At 49.8% G+C, this 14,090-nt stretch overlaps 4 protein-coding genes across 4 annotated transcripts; 1 reads left to right on the forward strand and 3 right to left on the reverse strand.

Moving 5' to 3' along the window:
* Window positions 1-71: 71 nt before the first annotated feature.
* Window positions 72-3,298, reverse strand: MIND_00889000 (uncharacterized protein; the record flags this gene model as incomplete). Its single annotated transcript, XM_037365540.1, has 6 exons — window positions 72-815; window positions 863-1,569; window positions 1,619-1,815; window positions 1,858-2,649; window positions 2,699-2,972; window positions 3,028-3,298. 6 exons carry the CDS (start codon window positions 3,296-3,298, stop codon window positions 72-74), a joined length of 2,985 nt encoding a protein of 994 aa, XP_037218782.1.
* A 396-nt stretch (window positions 3,299-3,694) lies between these two features.
* Window positions 3,695-7,050, reverse strand: MIND_00889100 (uncharacterized protein; the record flags this gene model as incomplete). The annotated part of the gene is made up of 6 exons (XM_037365541.1): window positions 6,690-7,050; window positions 6,374-6,638; window positions 5,532-6,332; window positions 5,288-5,484; window positions 4,532-5,238; window positions 3,695-4,486 (listed from the first exon to the last, which is right to left on the reverse strand). Exons 1-6 carry the CDS (start codon window positions 6,958-6,960, stop codon window positions 3,695-3,697), a joined length of 3,033 nt encoding a protein of 1,010 aa, XP_037218783.1. The 5' UTR covers window positions 6,961-7,050.
* Window positions 7,051-8,379: 1,329 nt separating this feature from the next.
* On the forward strand, window positions 8,380-9,043 carry MIND_00889200 (uncharacterized protein; the record flags this gene model as incomplete). The annotated part of the gene is made up of 3 exons (XM_037365542.1): window positions 8,380-8,667; window positions 8,717-8,916; window positions 8,968-9,043. The coding sequence occupies 3 exons, from the start codon at window positions 8,380-8,382 to the stop codon at window positions 9,041-9,043; spliced, it is 564 nt and encodes a 187-aa protein (XP_037218784.1).
* A 1,650-nt stretch (window positions 9,044-10,693) lies between these two features.
* Window positions 10,694-13,904, reverse strand: MIND_00889300 (uncharacterized protein; the record flags this gene model as incomplete). Its single annotated transcript, XM_037365543.1, has 6 exons — window positions 10,694-11,425; window positions 11,473-12,179; window positions 12,229-12,425; window positions 12,472-13,263; window positions 13,313-13,586; window positions 13,634-13,904. The coding sequence occupies 6 exons, from the start codon at window positions 13,902-13,904 to the stop codon at window positions 10,694-10,696; spliced, it is 2,973 nt and encodes a 990-aa protein (XP_037218785.1).
* Window positions 13,905-14,090: the final 186 nt, after the last annotated feature.

Genomic DNA, 14,090 nt, shown 5'->3' on the forward strand with positions numbered 1-14,090 from the left:
TACAATTAAAGTAGGTAGCGAAAGCAAGTCAAAACATCAATTGGACAGGGTATCACAAATGTGTTCGTTATTCATGTCTTGTTTTTCTTCGCTCGACTGCGCGTGTTGTGTGCTGGAGTTCTGTCAAAATCTACAGTGACATCGGGTTCATCGACAGGTGACGCCTTGCGTTTCGGACGAGGATTCTTGCTCCCCTCAGCATGAGGCTCAGGTACGGCACTAACATCCGTGGCCGTTGACCTCTGAGGCATCTTTTGCCTGCTACGAATAGTCTTCTCGGCAGACAACTTGTGAGCTTTAGATGGAGCGGCTTTGGTCTCTCGTTTCATTGATGCCTCCGCTTTCTTCTTCCCCTTGCCGCGTGTCGCTGATTTTTTGGTTTGAACCGGTGCCTCGTCGACCGCTTCAACTTCCTCCTCGTCATCCACAATTGGCCCGTCCCACCACGCCTGCGGCCATGTGACATACGGCTGTTCGTCGGGGTGGAAATGCTTCAACTTCATTCGTTTCCGACTCGTCTGCAGTGTGTTTTCGTCGCTGCTTTCCCACGGCGACCTGCGTTTATGACCAGCAAGAACACCTGCGACGATCGCGGCGAAAAAGTCCGTCTGCATGGCTTGATAGGAGCGCGATTCGAGGGCAGAAATGTTAACAATGGCAGCAGTGTCAAAATCGCCATGAAGATCGGCAGAATCAGCAGGTATCTCGATTGGAAAAGCACAAACTGCACGCAGAACTTCGCAGCTGCCGGAATTGGGGAGTGCATCAAATGCGCGCTGGAATTGAGATCGAGTGGTGTCGTCAGCGTCAGCGTCCTGGTTGAATTGTGAGAATGAGAAAGATGAACACCGAGCAGACTGACCTTGAATAAATTGCCAACTTGGAGTGAAGACAGGATTGTCAGCAGCTCCGCTGGTTGCACAGGCTCTTCGGTAACCATCGCTTTGAGTACAACCCAGGTAAAGGTTCCATCTGCCAGTTGAATGGCAAATACCAAGTCGGCGTTTGAAGAATGCGGTAAACAAAATGCGGTGCCAACCCGATGCTCCAGCCATGAAAGAGTTTCCTCCACAGAAGCAGTATGATGTGCTAGTGGTCGAAAAGATTCGAAGTCGTCTGCGGCTACTGGCGACCAGGCTATCTCATCTGACTCCGTTCTATAGAAACGAACAAGGGTTGCGGCTTGTTTGGCCCATTCCGGAGGCCCAGGTGAAAAGGAGAAGATTTGGTCGAGGCCCTTGCCCTTGCCGAGGGCCTGTGTAAGATAAAACACAAGACAATGCGCGAGAGATTCCGGTGTCCGAGGAATATTTCGACGGAGACTGCGAATGAACGTCGCCGGATTCTCGTTGGGCTTGCCTGGACTTGGTTTGGTCGGAAAGGGGAACAAAGTCCTTGCGATGACGAGAAGGGGTATCGGTTCATCGAGTGCAATTTCTGTCAACTCCGTATCGTGAAAGCGCGCCAAGTCGTCATACATTAGGACGACTTGATCACCACCCAGCAACGGTGCGACGTTATGGGTCGCCATGTAACGCCACAGGATCTGAAGAAACAAGTTCTTGTTCTCTGTCGCAACATTAGCCGCCGATAGTTCGTATAGCTTGAAATTACACACCCTCCGACTCTCTGTGGACTTTGATTGGATAGAAACCTTTCTCCCACCTGGGCGGTTTCCCTTCAGCTTCCACCAAGTCGAGGGCGTCAGCGGCTTGAAAAGAAAGTGCGTGCTGGATATATTTGTCCAAACACGCGTGCGGGAATTCGATGCCTTCATATAGCAGAATTTCCACAAACATTGCGGTAAAACGATGCCTAAGAATCGTTAAATGATGACCACCAGAACGGTTGCAGCACCTTCCACGTAGCCAACGCCACGTCCTCGCTATGAGAAAACGCCCTGCAGGCGAATCACGGAAATTAGGAGGCAGAAACTGAGCCACATATTGTTCTTGTTGAAGAGGGTCGTTAAATCCACCAGTATCTGAAGTCCACGCGAAAGCACTGCCCGGGCCGTCTTTGAACCGTTCCTGAGGTATTTTAATGCCCGCACAAATGATTGGACACTGCCCCTCTGTCGCGTCTCCCCAGACCTGAAGAGCAACTTGCAAGAAGGAGCCGCCTTCTAGGTCATGGGAGAACATATTAACGGCATAACTGGCTTCATCCAAGACAAGGAACAAAGATTCATCTCCGATAAAGGTGCGAATCTTGCGCAGGGCTACATCTATGTTCCACGCGAGGGAGGGCGAGTCGTGTGCTGCCAGCATTCTTGCAAGGTCCTTAAAAATGTCGGCCATCTTCCCTGCTTCGGGGAGACTATCTGGCACGAGCTGCAGGATGAGCCATCGCTTCTTCATTTCATCAGCTATATGACCCTCCTCAACGGCCGCGGCTTCGAGGAATGACAAGAATACCAACAGCCGAGCCAAAAGGATGGCACGAAAAGTAATGGTAAGAGCTTCTGTTCTCTGTGGCAATTCACCGTCAATATATTCTGCATTCCGAGTTTCAGGGAGCAGGATATGCAAGTCGAGTGACCCAAGGCGACTGTCGTCTATGTGGAAGCTGAAGTAAAAACCCCACTTATAGCAAAGTCCTTCGTAGCACAACCGAGTCTTGCCGGTTCCAGATGCATTGACGAGGAATCTAATCGTTGTCAGTTTGAAGTCTGCATACGTTTACAGACTTGACTGACTTGTTTGTGGGAGTAAATAACCTTGAGAGACGATCCTTCAATATATCATCGTTCAAGAACCCCCCTAAGTTATGGAGGATGATAGGAAGGGATTCCGAACATTGGTATAGCTTGAGGGAGTCTAAAAACGTCAGTGTTCTCTCGCTCGTGTATTTGGTGTGTTTTCGCAACTCCCAAGCTCCAAGAAGTCTACCCTCAGTTGCAATGTTCATTCTTGGACGAAAGGCGTTTAGATACAGACGCGAAGTCGCGGAGATCAAAGGTGGGGTAAAAGCTACAATCTTCTGTATGAGCTGTCTGCAGTACTATGTAGTGATACTTTCACATACGGGAATCCGTCACCAACGCCAAGTTATCCTCCAACCTTGCCTGTTGAATGGCATGATATAGTTGAGGCTGGGCAACGAGGAGCTCGTGACAGTGAGTAATCGCCGTGAAATCCTCGTCGACTGGCCTTTCAGCCTTCGAGAATGAGGCTTTGAGGACGAGAGACAGGAATTCTGCGGCAACATCCAGGCTGTCTATCTGACTATGGAGTTCCTTGAAGACAGTTAGACCTTCCTCGTTCGAGGAGTATGTTGATAGGGTTTGGTCGTTCATCGTAGGATGAACGTTGTTTGGGTGACAGCCCTTGTGGGTCCAGGACTATTCGGACTTTGTCTGTGCTTTGAGGCAAGCGGTGCCTAAAAAGATGCAATCCAAGACTATGTCCCACCTTTTTACCCTCTATTGCTCTTCAGGACCATTCTCTTTTCGCGTCCGTCGTCTGCGTGTGGAAGTGTCATCAAGGGAAAGGCATGTGGCAGTGTGAGATCGGGAAAAACTTTCTTGTTCGAGTTCAAAACTTGGATTGATTCGACAGCGGCCAGACATTGCAATTAACGTCCGAGTACAGTACAAATACATCTTCAAAGCAACAGGAAAACAGGGCAAAATGCTAACTAGAACGACGATAAAATAGACAGCACAGGTCAGGAGGAAGAGGAAATTGTAACTTCAGACCTTCTTGGATCTACTGCGCGTGTTTTGTGCTGGAGTTTTGTCAAGATCTATAGTGACGACTTCTGGTTCATCTACAGGCGGCGCCTTTCGTTTCGTACGAGGATTTTTGCTGCTTTCCGCAGAAGGCTCAGACGTGCCATCGACATCTGCTGTGGTTCTTCTCGATCTACCCCGAGGCGCCACAGTCTGGTCAGTCGGAGGCCTACTTCGCTTGCTGTGAGTGGTCTTGGTGTTCTTGGCAGACAACTTGTAGGCTCCGTCTATTCGCGTTCTCTCTTCTGTAGACCCCTTTGTTTTCTTATTTTTCCCCTTGTCGCGCCGCATTGGTTGCCTCCTGGCTTGTGTGCGCGTCGCTTCGAGCTCCTCCAAATCCTCAGGTTCGGGCACGATTGGCCCGTCCCACCACACTTGTGGCCATATGAGTAGCCTCTGCTCTCGACCATTGAGATACTCCAACTTGAGCCGCTTCCGACTTGTCCGCAATGTTTTTTCATCGTCATTTTCCCAGCGCGACTTGCGTTTGTTGCCCGCTAACACACCCGCGACGATTGCATCAAAAAAAGACAGCTGCATGACTTGATAAGAGCGAGATTCGAGAGCTGAGATGTTGATAATGGCAACGTCAGTGGTTTCAAGGCCCTGATCAAAACCGGGAGTCTGACCGGCCTCGAAAACAAGAATCTCGACAGGAAAGGCACATAAGGCACGCAAAATTTTGCAGCCACCAGTCTTGGGAAGCGAATCATATGCACGCTGTAGTCGCACTTGATTGACGTCATCGACTTCCTGTTTGCGCGTTCAGAATGGATATACAGAAAGTCACCAACGAACCTGCAGGAGAGCGTTGGGCTGTAGTGATGATAGCATCGCACCGAGATTTGAGGGTTGAATGGGCTCTTCATTGACCACTGCTTTGAGGATGACCCAGACGAAATCTCCGTCTGCCATGCGAATGACGAATACGAGGTCAACGTTTGATGAATGTGGTAAACAAAACGCTGTTCCAACCCGATGTTCCATCCACGCAAGGGTGTCCTCTACTGATGTTGCTTGATATGCAAGCGGTCGGAAAGATTGGAAGTCGCCTCTAGCTACCGGCGACCAAGCTACCTTGTCTGAATCAGTCCGGTAGAAACGAACCAGCTCTGCGGGTTGTTGGGTCCATTCCAGAGGTCCACTTAGAGATGAGAAGATTTGATTGAGGCGCTTGCCCTTACCAAGGGCCTGGGTAAGATAGAAGACAAGACAATGCGCAAGAGATTCTGATGTTTGAGGGATGTTTCGACAGAGACTGCGAATAAAGGTCGCCGGATTCTCATTTGGCTCGCCTGGCCTTGGTTCTGTGGGGTAGGGAAAGAGTGTCCGTGCGATGCCTAAAAGAGGCATGGGTTCGTCAAGCACGATTTTCGTCATGCGCGTGTCTCCAAAACGTGCCCAGTCATAATACATCAGAGCCACTTGGTCGATTGCCAAAGCGGGCGAGGTCTGATGAGTCGCTAGGTACCGGAAGAGAATTTTGCGAAACAAGTCCTTTTCCTCTGTTTCCATGTCAGTCAGATTTTCGGGGAGCTCCAAAAAGACACACACCTTCCAACATGTCCGAGGCTTTTATTGGATGGAATCCCCCGGGCCAACTTGGTGCATCTCCTTCCGCTTCCAAAAAGTCGACGGCATCCACCGGTCGGAAGGATATAGCGTGCTCGATATAACCATCAAGCCGCTTATGAGGCTGGGAAAGCCCCTCGGACAGAAGAATGGCCATGAACGTCGCTGTAAGGCGGTGCCTGTTTCGTTTATCAACAGCTGATTATTGCTCAGATAAAGGTATTACCTTCCTCGCAGCCAGCGCCATGTTCTCGTCACGAGAAAATGCCCAGCTGGGGAATCACGTAGCGATGGCGGCAGAAACTGGGCTACATATCGCTCTTGCTGAACAGGATCGTCAAATCCACCTGTATCGGAAGTCCAGTCAAAATCGCTGCCAGCGCCGTCTTTGAACCGCTCTTGAGGTATTTTGATACCGGCGCAGATAATGATGCAGTGTTTTCCGGTGCTTTCCTTCCATTCTGCGAGGAGAATTTGCAGAAGACAAGCACCATTCAACTCGCGAGAATACATTCTGATGGCATAGCTTGCTTCGTCGACGACCAAAAACAGGGGCTCTCCAATCACCCGGTATATCTTGTCCAGAGCAATTGCTATGTTTTTAGAGAGACAAGACGAGTCGTGTTTCACCAAATGGTACGCGAGACGTTCGAATGGGTCGGTGATTACTGGTGGACCATTGATGTTCATTGGATTAAGTTGCATCGTGAGCCAACGCTTCTTGAGATGGTCGTGTGAGCCTTGGAGTTCGGCAACTTCTTCTGCTTCGAGGAAAACCAAGAATATAAGTAGTCGAGCAAGCAATATGGCACGGAACAACACAACCAGTCGCTCGATGTTCCTGTGATACTCGCCAGATTTCGTGTTCAACATGAAGTCCTCTCGGCATCCACGCAATTTTTTTTCCAGATCATACGACCCCAAACGACCCTCGTCGTTATGGACACATAAATAAAAGCCCCACTTGGTGCAGAGCCCTTCATAACAAAGACGAGTTTTGCCAGTCCCGGAGGCATTCACAAGGAACCTAGTAATCTGAGTCAAGAACAATTTCAAAACGCAGCGTACTTGTTTGTTGGACTGAAGATCTCTGAAACGCGTGCACTGAGAATTGGGTCGTTGCTGAATCCTCCCAAGTCGTGCAGAATGATGGAGAGAGTGTTGTATCGGTGGGATAGCCTGAGGGATTCCAGGAAAGTGAGGATGCTTTCGTCCTTGTAGTCTGTGTGCTTTCGCGGCTCCCAAAGATCCAATGGTCCAGACGTCCCGATATTCCTACTGACTTCGTCTAGAATACGCCGACAAGCTGAAGATACAAGTGCTGGAGCCAGTGCTGTACTCTTTCTTCAGCGCCAAGTTGTTAAACCAGAACTCGATCACGTACGAGAACTGGCTATGGCTGCGAATTGGACATTCGAGTTGTCCGCTAATCGTGCACATTGCATTTGAGAATACAACTTGGGTTTAGCGGAGAGGATATCGCGACAAGTCGTGACCGCCGTAAGCCCCTCGTCTTCTGGGACTGAGGCTTGCAGGAATGCATCTGCCAGGAGGACAGATAAAAATTCTGCTGCGACATCCAAGCTTTTGATTTGAGGATAGCGTGTTGTCAAAGCATCGAGTTTGCTGCGGGTTGAAGGGGACACTATCTCCATGAGTCGCTGGAACTTAAGAGAGAGGATGGGGAGCCATTGTTGACGTGCTGCCACTGTGCTATTGTGTTTGGCGGTTGTGGGTGTGGTCAATGATCATTCTTACATAACACGCAAACCTCACTTCTTTTCGAATCGGCTGAAAATTGCAACTGCTGCCATTACAAAGACGTTGGCCTTCGCATACATTGGGCTCTCGTAGTCCGAGTTCCTCTGCTCTTCTAGCTCGATCGAGCTCACAGCAGTACCCTAGCGTTTCCTCCTACCTAGCAGCTGCAGAAGGTTCACAACGACTCCAACGAGTTTTCTCGACTACCGTTTGACCTTCGTCGTTGTCATCAATTTATTGCGTTTTGGCAAGTGCAACAGCCTATGCGACATCCGCCGGCGGAAAGTGGTGCAATGTATCAGTGCAACCGAAACAGTCTCAGTTGGATGGCCTTTTAAGTCGTTGGACCCCACACATTTGCTCCCAGCCGCAGATCGTCGCTCTCTTTCTCTCTCCCACCATCATAAGTAATTCCCGTCTTCATCAGTTAGCAAACCATGAATCTCTGACAGTCAGCTTTCTTTGACGACTTCGAAACCGACTTGCCGACAATTAACAGCAACTTTGGGTCAAGGTCGATGTCCTTCTCTTGAATAACTAACCCTTCCCTTGCCTGCAACTCCGGCATGAACTCTACCCTGAACATCGACTACGAACCTGGTCTCTTTCGCCTCTTTTCACGATCTCAAGTACGATTCAACAGTTGTTGTCGTTTCTGTGCTGATTGTCCATCAATTTGGCTCCCGGTCTTCGCAACGAGTGGGCGACTCTTCCTGAACTTCCCAGTGTGGACGCGACGGGCGGATATCCATGGACCCGATTTTCTTTAGGTTCACTTCAAGGTTTTCGACAAACGACAACTCAGCACAGGGGAGGGCAAGGGGCAAAGGGCGGCCTGGGAGGGTGTAATGCCGGCACTCGGCTTAAACGCCTGATCGATCGCCGACATCACGCTAGCTTTCTGGTCAAGCACTTTGCGCGCCTTGCATCATCAAACGCTCCCCGATGGATCCGCGCGTCGCAGAAATACTGGCGTTAATGTTACGGAAGATGTCGCCCCACTCTGGACCGTTCGTTTCCTACTTGTTTCGTATTGTAGTAATCCTCGCAACGCGATTTTCTGAACTCAAAACCCTACCGCCATGAATTGAGAAGGCCATCACTCTGGATGAGCACCATAAACAATAGTTAACTGAACATGTACCTGAAAACGAAGTTGTGGAAACTTGGAATGAGACGAACGTTCTTTACGCTCACTGCGTTCTCTGATTAATAAGCATGTCACGGTCGGATCGGGGAACGTTATTAGCTTGCCACCGTCCACCACCATCTTGTCTACCGTCCGTACTCTACGCAACCTCTTCCCTCTTCATATGCCTCTACAAAACCTCATAAATCAAGTCTTGAACCGTGACTGCCGCAATCCGCACTCACAGACCCTTCCTCTTCAAACCCCCCAAGAACGAGTCAACAACGCGATCGCACAAGCTCACTTCGACTGGCTCCCGTTACTTCCAGACGCCATTTGGGACAGTCTAGATGACCCTCTCAATGTCAACATTCTCGGCAACAACCAAATACGAGGAGACGCTATTGTAGCAGAATGTGTCGCAACACTACAAGCTCAATTATACCCGCAATCTCTCGCCGCTGAACGCAAGGTAAATAATCACGGCAGTAGACCAGACCGCTATCTACATAATCGTCTAGACTGCCCGAGTCACCCTCTTGTCCAACGCCACCTTCCATGCGCTCCTCTGTGCTTTTGGAGTCTCTGAACAACCATTCAGAAAGGAGAAGGCCGATGCTTTTGAGGTTTACGTTTCGGCACTAGGGCGCTATAACTGGGAGTTGGCCAATGAGTGGATTGGGTATGTGTTTACCGGTCTTATTCACACTGTCATGGCGAGGTCAATTAATTGCACATCTGTTCATCAACGACTTCACTGACCTTTTTACAGGAGACGAGGAGAGAAGAGAAAGGCGTCAAAGGAAGACGACATTATGTGTCAGTGCAAGCGACGGAGAGAACATTGACGAGACAACCACTCGGCCGACAGACTATCATTTCCTATCCTTACAAGTTATGACAGACAGACTTTTTACATTGGATTTAACTGCGCGACGCTTGAAAGACGATAACATGGTAGTGCCCTTCTGGCAAAACGTCACGGAGCTCTTGTCTCACATCGTCGGTCACGAACGACCCTCCTCACCATGACCATGACCACGACCATGACCAAGGCAATACGCGCGAATCCCCTCCTCGACCAGGACCATGATAACATCCCGATATTCCTTCAAATGCTCAGGTCTTTGCATGTGGATGAGCTCTTCTACATCCGCCCGCGTCGTCTGCCCTTTTTCACTCTCAATGTCATGCGCAGACTGAGGCTGGAACGACGGGATGAAAGGCTTTGGCTCATTAAGGCTATCGATTGTGGGGGCGCGAGACTGGCAAGAGATGTCCTAGGTGTTCTGTCCTTTGCGGCTCCGGGCATGCCGCAAGGCGATTTGACGGTGTGTTCGTTTGATTCTCTTGTTCTGGGTACTCAATCTTAACAGTGGATACGACAAGCGACATACGACAATGTGGCTAGAATGACTATCATTGCCGAAGAGCTTGATTTACCCCAAATTGCTGGTTCAAGACACCTTGACATTCTGATTTTCTACTATCTCGTGAGCGAACAAGAACGCTCAATTCCTATCCACCTCACCTGGCTATGGGACTTGCTGCTACCACTTCGGCGAGTTGCAACCGAGCGCTGGCAGAGCATTTCAGTCGAGAGCATTCCGGTCAGACCTGTTCCTCGTAACGGAAGGCAGGACATGACACGAAACGTCTTGAACAAAATCCGTGAAAAAAGTTTGAGCCACCCACAAGAAGTTTGTTATTGCCACAGGTTCAGTGTCAGCTCTAACTCAATCTCCTTTACCAGAGTCCAATGCGCTGGAATCGTAACCCTTACCACTCAGCACCAGCACCAGTGTCGCCACCACCTCTGGACTCGTGGTCGCACTGGCCCCGTGCTGGTCGTCCGCGTCATGTATGATGGCGAGTATAGATGAGGCCCGGTCTGGACAGTTACAAGTTCTATTCCGTCTTGCAGACAACCTATACCTACAGGCATGTCTCCTTTTACACCAATTTTTCTGCCATCTCAGCCAACTACAGCAATCACCGTACAGTCTATCTCGGAGAGAATGATGTATCGTCAAGTAGAGATATTCCTTGTAATGAACACCCTATCCACACCAATTCCATCATAAGTGGGACACGCGAACCCATTTATCGTCGCACTTTTTGACCTCGGGAACTTACATAAGCTTGAAGGGTATTCCACAAACGCTCGCTTTGAAGCCAGAAACATCACTCGGACATGCCGCGTTTTAGCCTGTCTTTTCAGGACGATGTGCTGGCATCGATTAACCCTTGTCTTTGCTTTTGACTTGATCCCTTTCATACTGTAGCAAGAGCGATTACGCTCAGCAGGCCACCTCTGCTTAGAGCTACTCGTGTCTTGGTTCAAGCACTACCTACTACCTTACAATACCTACCTATATATGCTACGGCTCTATGATATAGGATGATGGGACCTCAGGTAAAATATATGGATACAACGGAAACGGATAGCAAAAGAAAGCAGGGCAAAGCACTAAATTACAGGGAAAGGCATCCGTTGTTCACGTCTTCTTCGTTCGACTCCGCGTGTTTTGTGCGGGAGTTTTGTCGAGATCTATAGTGTCGACATCGGGTTCATCGACAGGTGGCGCCTTGCGTTTCGGACGAGGATTCTTGCTCCCCTCAGCATGAGGCTCAGGTACGGCACTAACATCCGTGGCCGTTGACCTCTGAGGCATCTTTTGCCTGCTACGAATAGTCTTCTCGGCAGACAACTTGTGAGCTTTAGATGGAGCGGCTTTGGTCTCTCGTTTCATTGATGCCTCCGCTTTCTTCTTCCCCTTGCCGCGTGTCGCTGATTTTTTGGTTTGAACCGGTGCCTCGTCGACCGCTTCAACTTCCTCCTCGTCATCCACAATTGGCCCGTCCCACCACGCCTGCGGCCATGTGACATACGGCTGTTCGTCGGGGTGGAAATGCTTCAACTTCATTCGTTTCCGACTCGTCTGCAGTGTGTTTTCGTCGCTGCTTTCCCACGGCGACCTGCGTTTATGACCAGCAAGAACACCTGCGACGATCGCGGCGAAAAAGTCCGTCTGCATGGCTTGATAGGAGCGCGATTCGAGGGCAAAAATGTTAACAATGGCAGCAGTGTCAAAATCGCCATGAAGATCGGCAGAATCAGCAGGTATCTCGATTGGAAAAGCACAAACTGCACGCAGAACTTCGCAATTGGGGAGTGCATCAAATGCGCGCTGGAATTGAGATCGAGTGGTGTCGTCAGCGTCAGCGTCCTGGTTGAATTGTGAGAATGAGAAAGATGAACACCGAGCAGACTGACCTTGAATAAATTGCCAACTTGGAGTGAAGACAGGATTGTCAGCAGCTCCGCTGGTTGCACAGGCTCTTCGGTAACCATCGCTTTGAGTACAACCCAGGTAAAGGTTCCATCTGCCAGTTGAATGGCAAATACCAAGTCGGCGTTTGAAGAATGCGGTAAACAAAATGCGGTGCCAACCCGATGCTCCAGCCATGAAAGAGTTTCCTCCACAGAAGCAGTATGATGTGCTAGTGGTCGAAAAGATTCGAAGTCGTCTGCGGCTACTGGCGACCAGGCTATCTCATCTGACTCCGTTCTATAGAAACGAACAAGGGTTGCGGCTTGTTTGACCCATTCCGGAGGCCCAGGTGGAAAGGAGAAGATTTGGTCGAGGCCCTTGCCCTTGCCGAGGGCCTGTGTAAGATAAAAGACGAGACAATGCGCCAGAGATTCCGATGTACGAGGAATGTTTCGGCGGAGACTGCGAATGAACGTCGCCGGATTCTCGTTGGGCTTGCCTGGACTTGGTTTGGTCGGAAAGGGGAACAAAGTCCTTGCGATGACGAGAAGGGGTATCGGTTCATCGAGTGCAATCTCCCTCAAGTCGGTATCGTGAAAGCGCGCCAAGTCGTCATACATTAGGACGACTTGATCTCCACCCAGCAACGGTGCGACGTTATGGGTCGCCATGTAACGCCACAGGATCTGAAGAAACAAGTTCTTGTTCTCTGTCGCAACATTAGCCGCCGATAGTTCGTATAGCTTGAAATTACACACCCTCCGACTCTCTGCGGACTTTGATTGGATAGAAACCTTTCTCCCACCTGGGCGGTTTCCCTTCAGCTTCCACCAAGTCGAGGGCGTCGGCAGCTCGAAAAGAAAGTGCGTGCTGGATATATTTGTCCAAACACGCGTGCGGGAATTCGATGCCTTCATATAGCAGAATTTCCACAAACATTGCAGTAAAACGATGCCTAAGAATTGTCAAACGATTTTCCACCACCAGAACGGTCGCAGCACCTTCCACGTAGCCAACGCCACGTCCTCGCTATGAGAAAACGCCCTGCAGGCGAATCACGGAAATTAGGAGGCAGAAACTGAGCCACATATTGTTCTTGCTGAACAGGGTCGTCGAATCCACCAGTATCCGAAGTCCACGCGAAATCACTGCCGGGGCCGTCTTTGAACCGTTCTTGAGGAATTTTAATGCCCGCACAAATAATTGGACACTGCCCCTTTGTCGCGTCTGCCCAGACCTGGAGAGCAAGTTGCAATAAGGACGCGCCTCCCAGGTCGTGGGAGAACATATCAACGGCATAACTGGCTTCGTCGACCACGAGAAACAATGCGTCATCTCCAATCAAAGTGCGGATCTTGCGCAGCGCGACATCTATGTGCTCCGTAAGGTAGGCTGTGTCGTGGTCAGCCAACTTTCTCGCAAGGTCCTCGAAAATGTCAATCTTGTCCCATAGTTCATTTAGATGCCCCGGTACGAGCTGCAGAATGAGCCATCGTTTTTTCATTTCATCGGCGAATTGATCCACGTCAACTACAGCTGCTTCGAGGAATGACAGGAATACGAGCAGCCGAGCCAAGAAAATAGCACGAAGTGTAGTAGCGATAATCTTTGTTTTTTGGGGTATGTCACTGTCACGATATTCCCCATGTCGAGATTGGGGGAGCAGGAGATGCAAGTCCAGTGACCCAAGGCGACCGTCATCTATGTGGAAGCTAAAGTAGAAGCCCCACTTCGAGCAAAGTCCTTCGTAGCACAATCGAGTTTTGCCGGTTCCAGATGCATTGACGAGGAATCTAATCATTGTTACTGAATTTGGAGTCTATGACCCAAGACTTGACTGACTTGTTTGTAGGAGTGAATATCCTTGAGAGACGGTCCCTCAGAACTTCATCGTCGGAGAACCCTCCGAGGTTATGCAGAATGATGGGAAGGGATCTCGACCTTTGGTACAGCTTGAGGGATTCGAGAAACGCCAGTGTACTCTCGCTCGTGTATTTGGTGTGTCTTCGCGGCTCCCAAGATTTGAGAAGTCTACCCTCTGTTGCGATCTTCATTTTTGGTCGAAAATCGTCTAAATACAAACGTGAAGCCGTGGAAATTAGAGGCGGGGCATAAGCTATGATTTTTTCAGCGGATTCTCTCCATTATAGGATGAACACATGCGAGAATCCGTCACCAACGCCAAGTTATCCTCCAACCTTGCCTGTTGAATGGCATGATATAGTTTAGGCTGAGCAACGAGGAGCTCGTGACAGTGAGTAATTGCCGTGAGGTCCTCGTCGACTGGCCGTTCGGCTCTCGAGAATGAGACCTTGAGCACTAAAGACAGGAATTCTGCCGCGGCATCCAAGTTGTCTATCTGGCTATGGCGTTCCTTGAAGACGGTCAGACCTTCCTCGTCCGAGGAGTATCTTGATAGGGTTTGGTCATCCATCGTAGGTTCGGATGAACATTGTTTGGGTGACAGTCCTTGTGGGTCCAGGACTTCGTCTATGCTTTGAGGTAAGCGGTGCCTAATTAGATGCAATTCAGGACTACGTCCCACCTTTTCACCCTCCATTGCTCTTCAGGATTGCTTCAGGACCATCCTCTTTTCGAGTCTGTCGTGTGGAAGTGTCAT

Source organism: Mycena indigotica (genome assembly GCF_014461135.1).
Source record: "Mycena indigotica strain 171206Taipei chromosome Unknown Mind.scaff0007, whole genome shotgun sequence".
In the NCBI taxonomy this organism is placed as follows: domain Eukaryota; kingdom Fungi; phylum Basidiomycota; class Agaricomycetes; order Agaricales; family Mycenaceae; genus Mycena; species Mycena indigotica.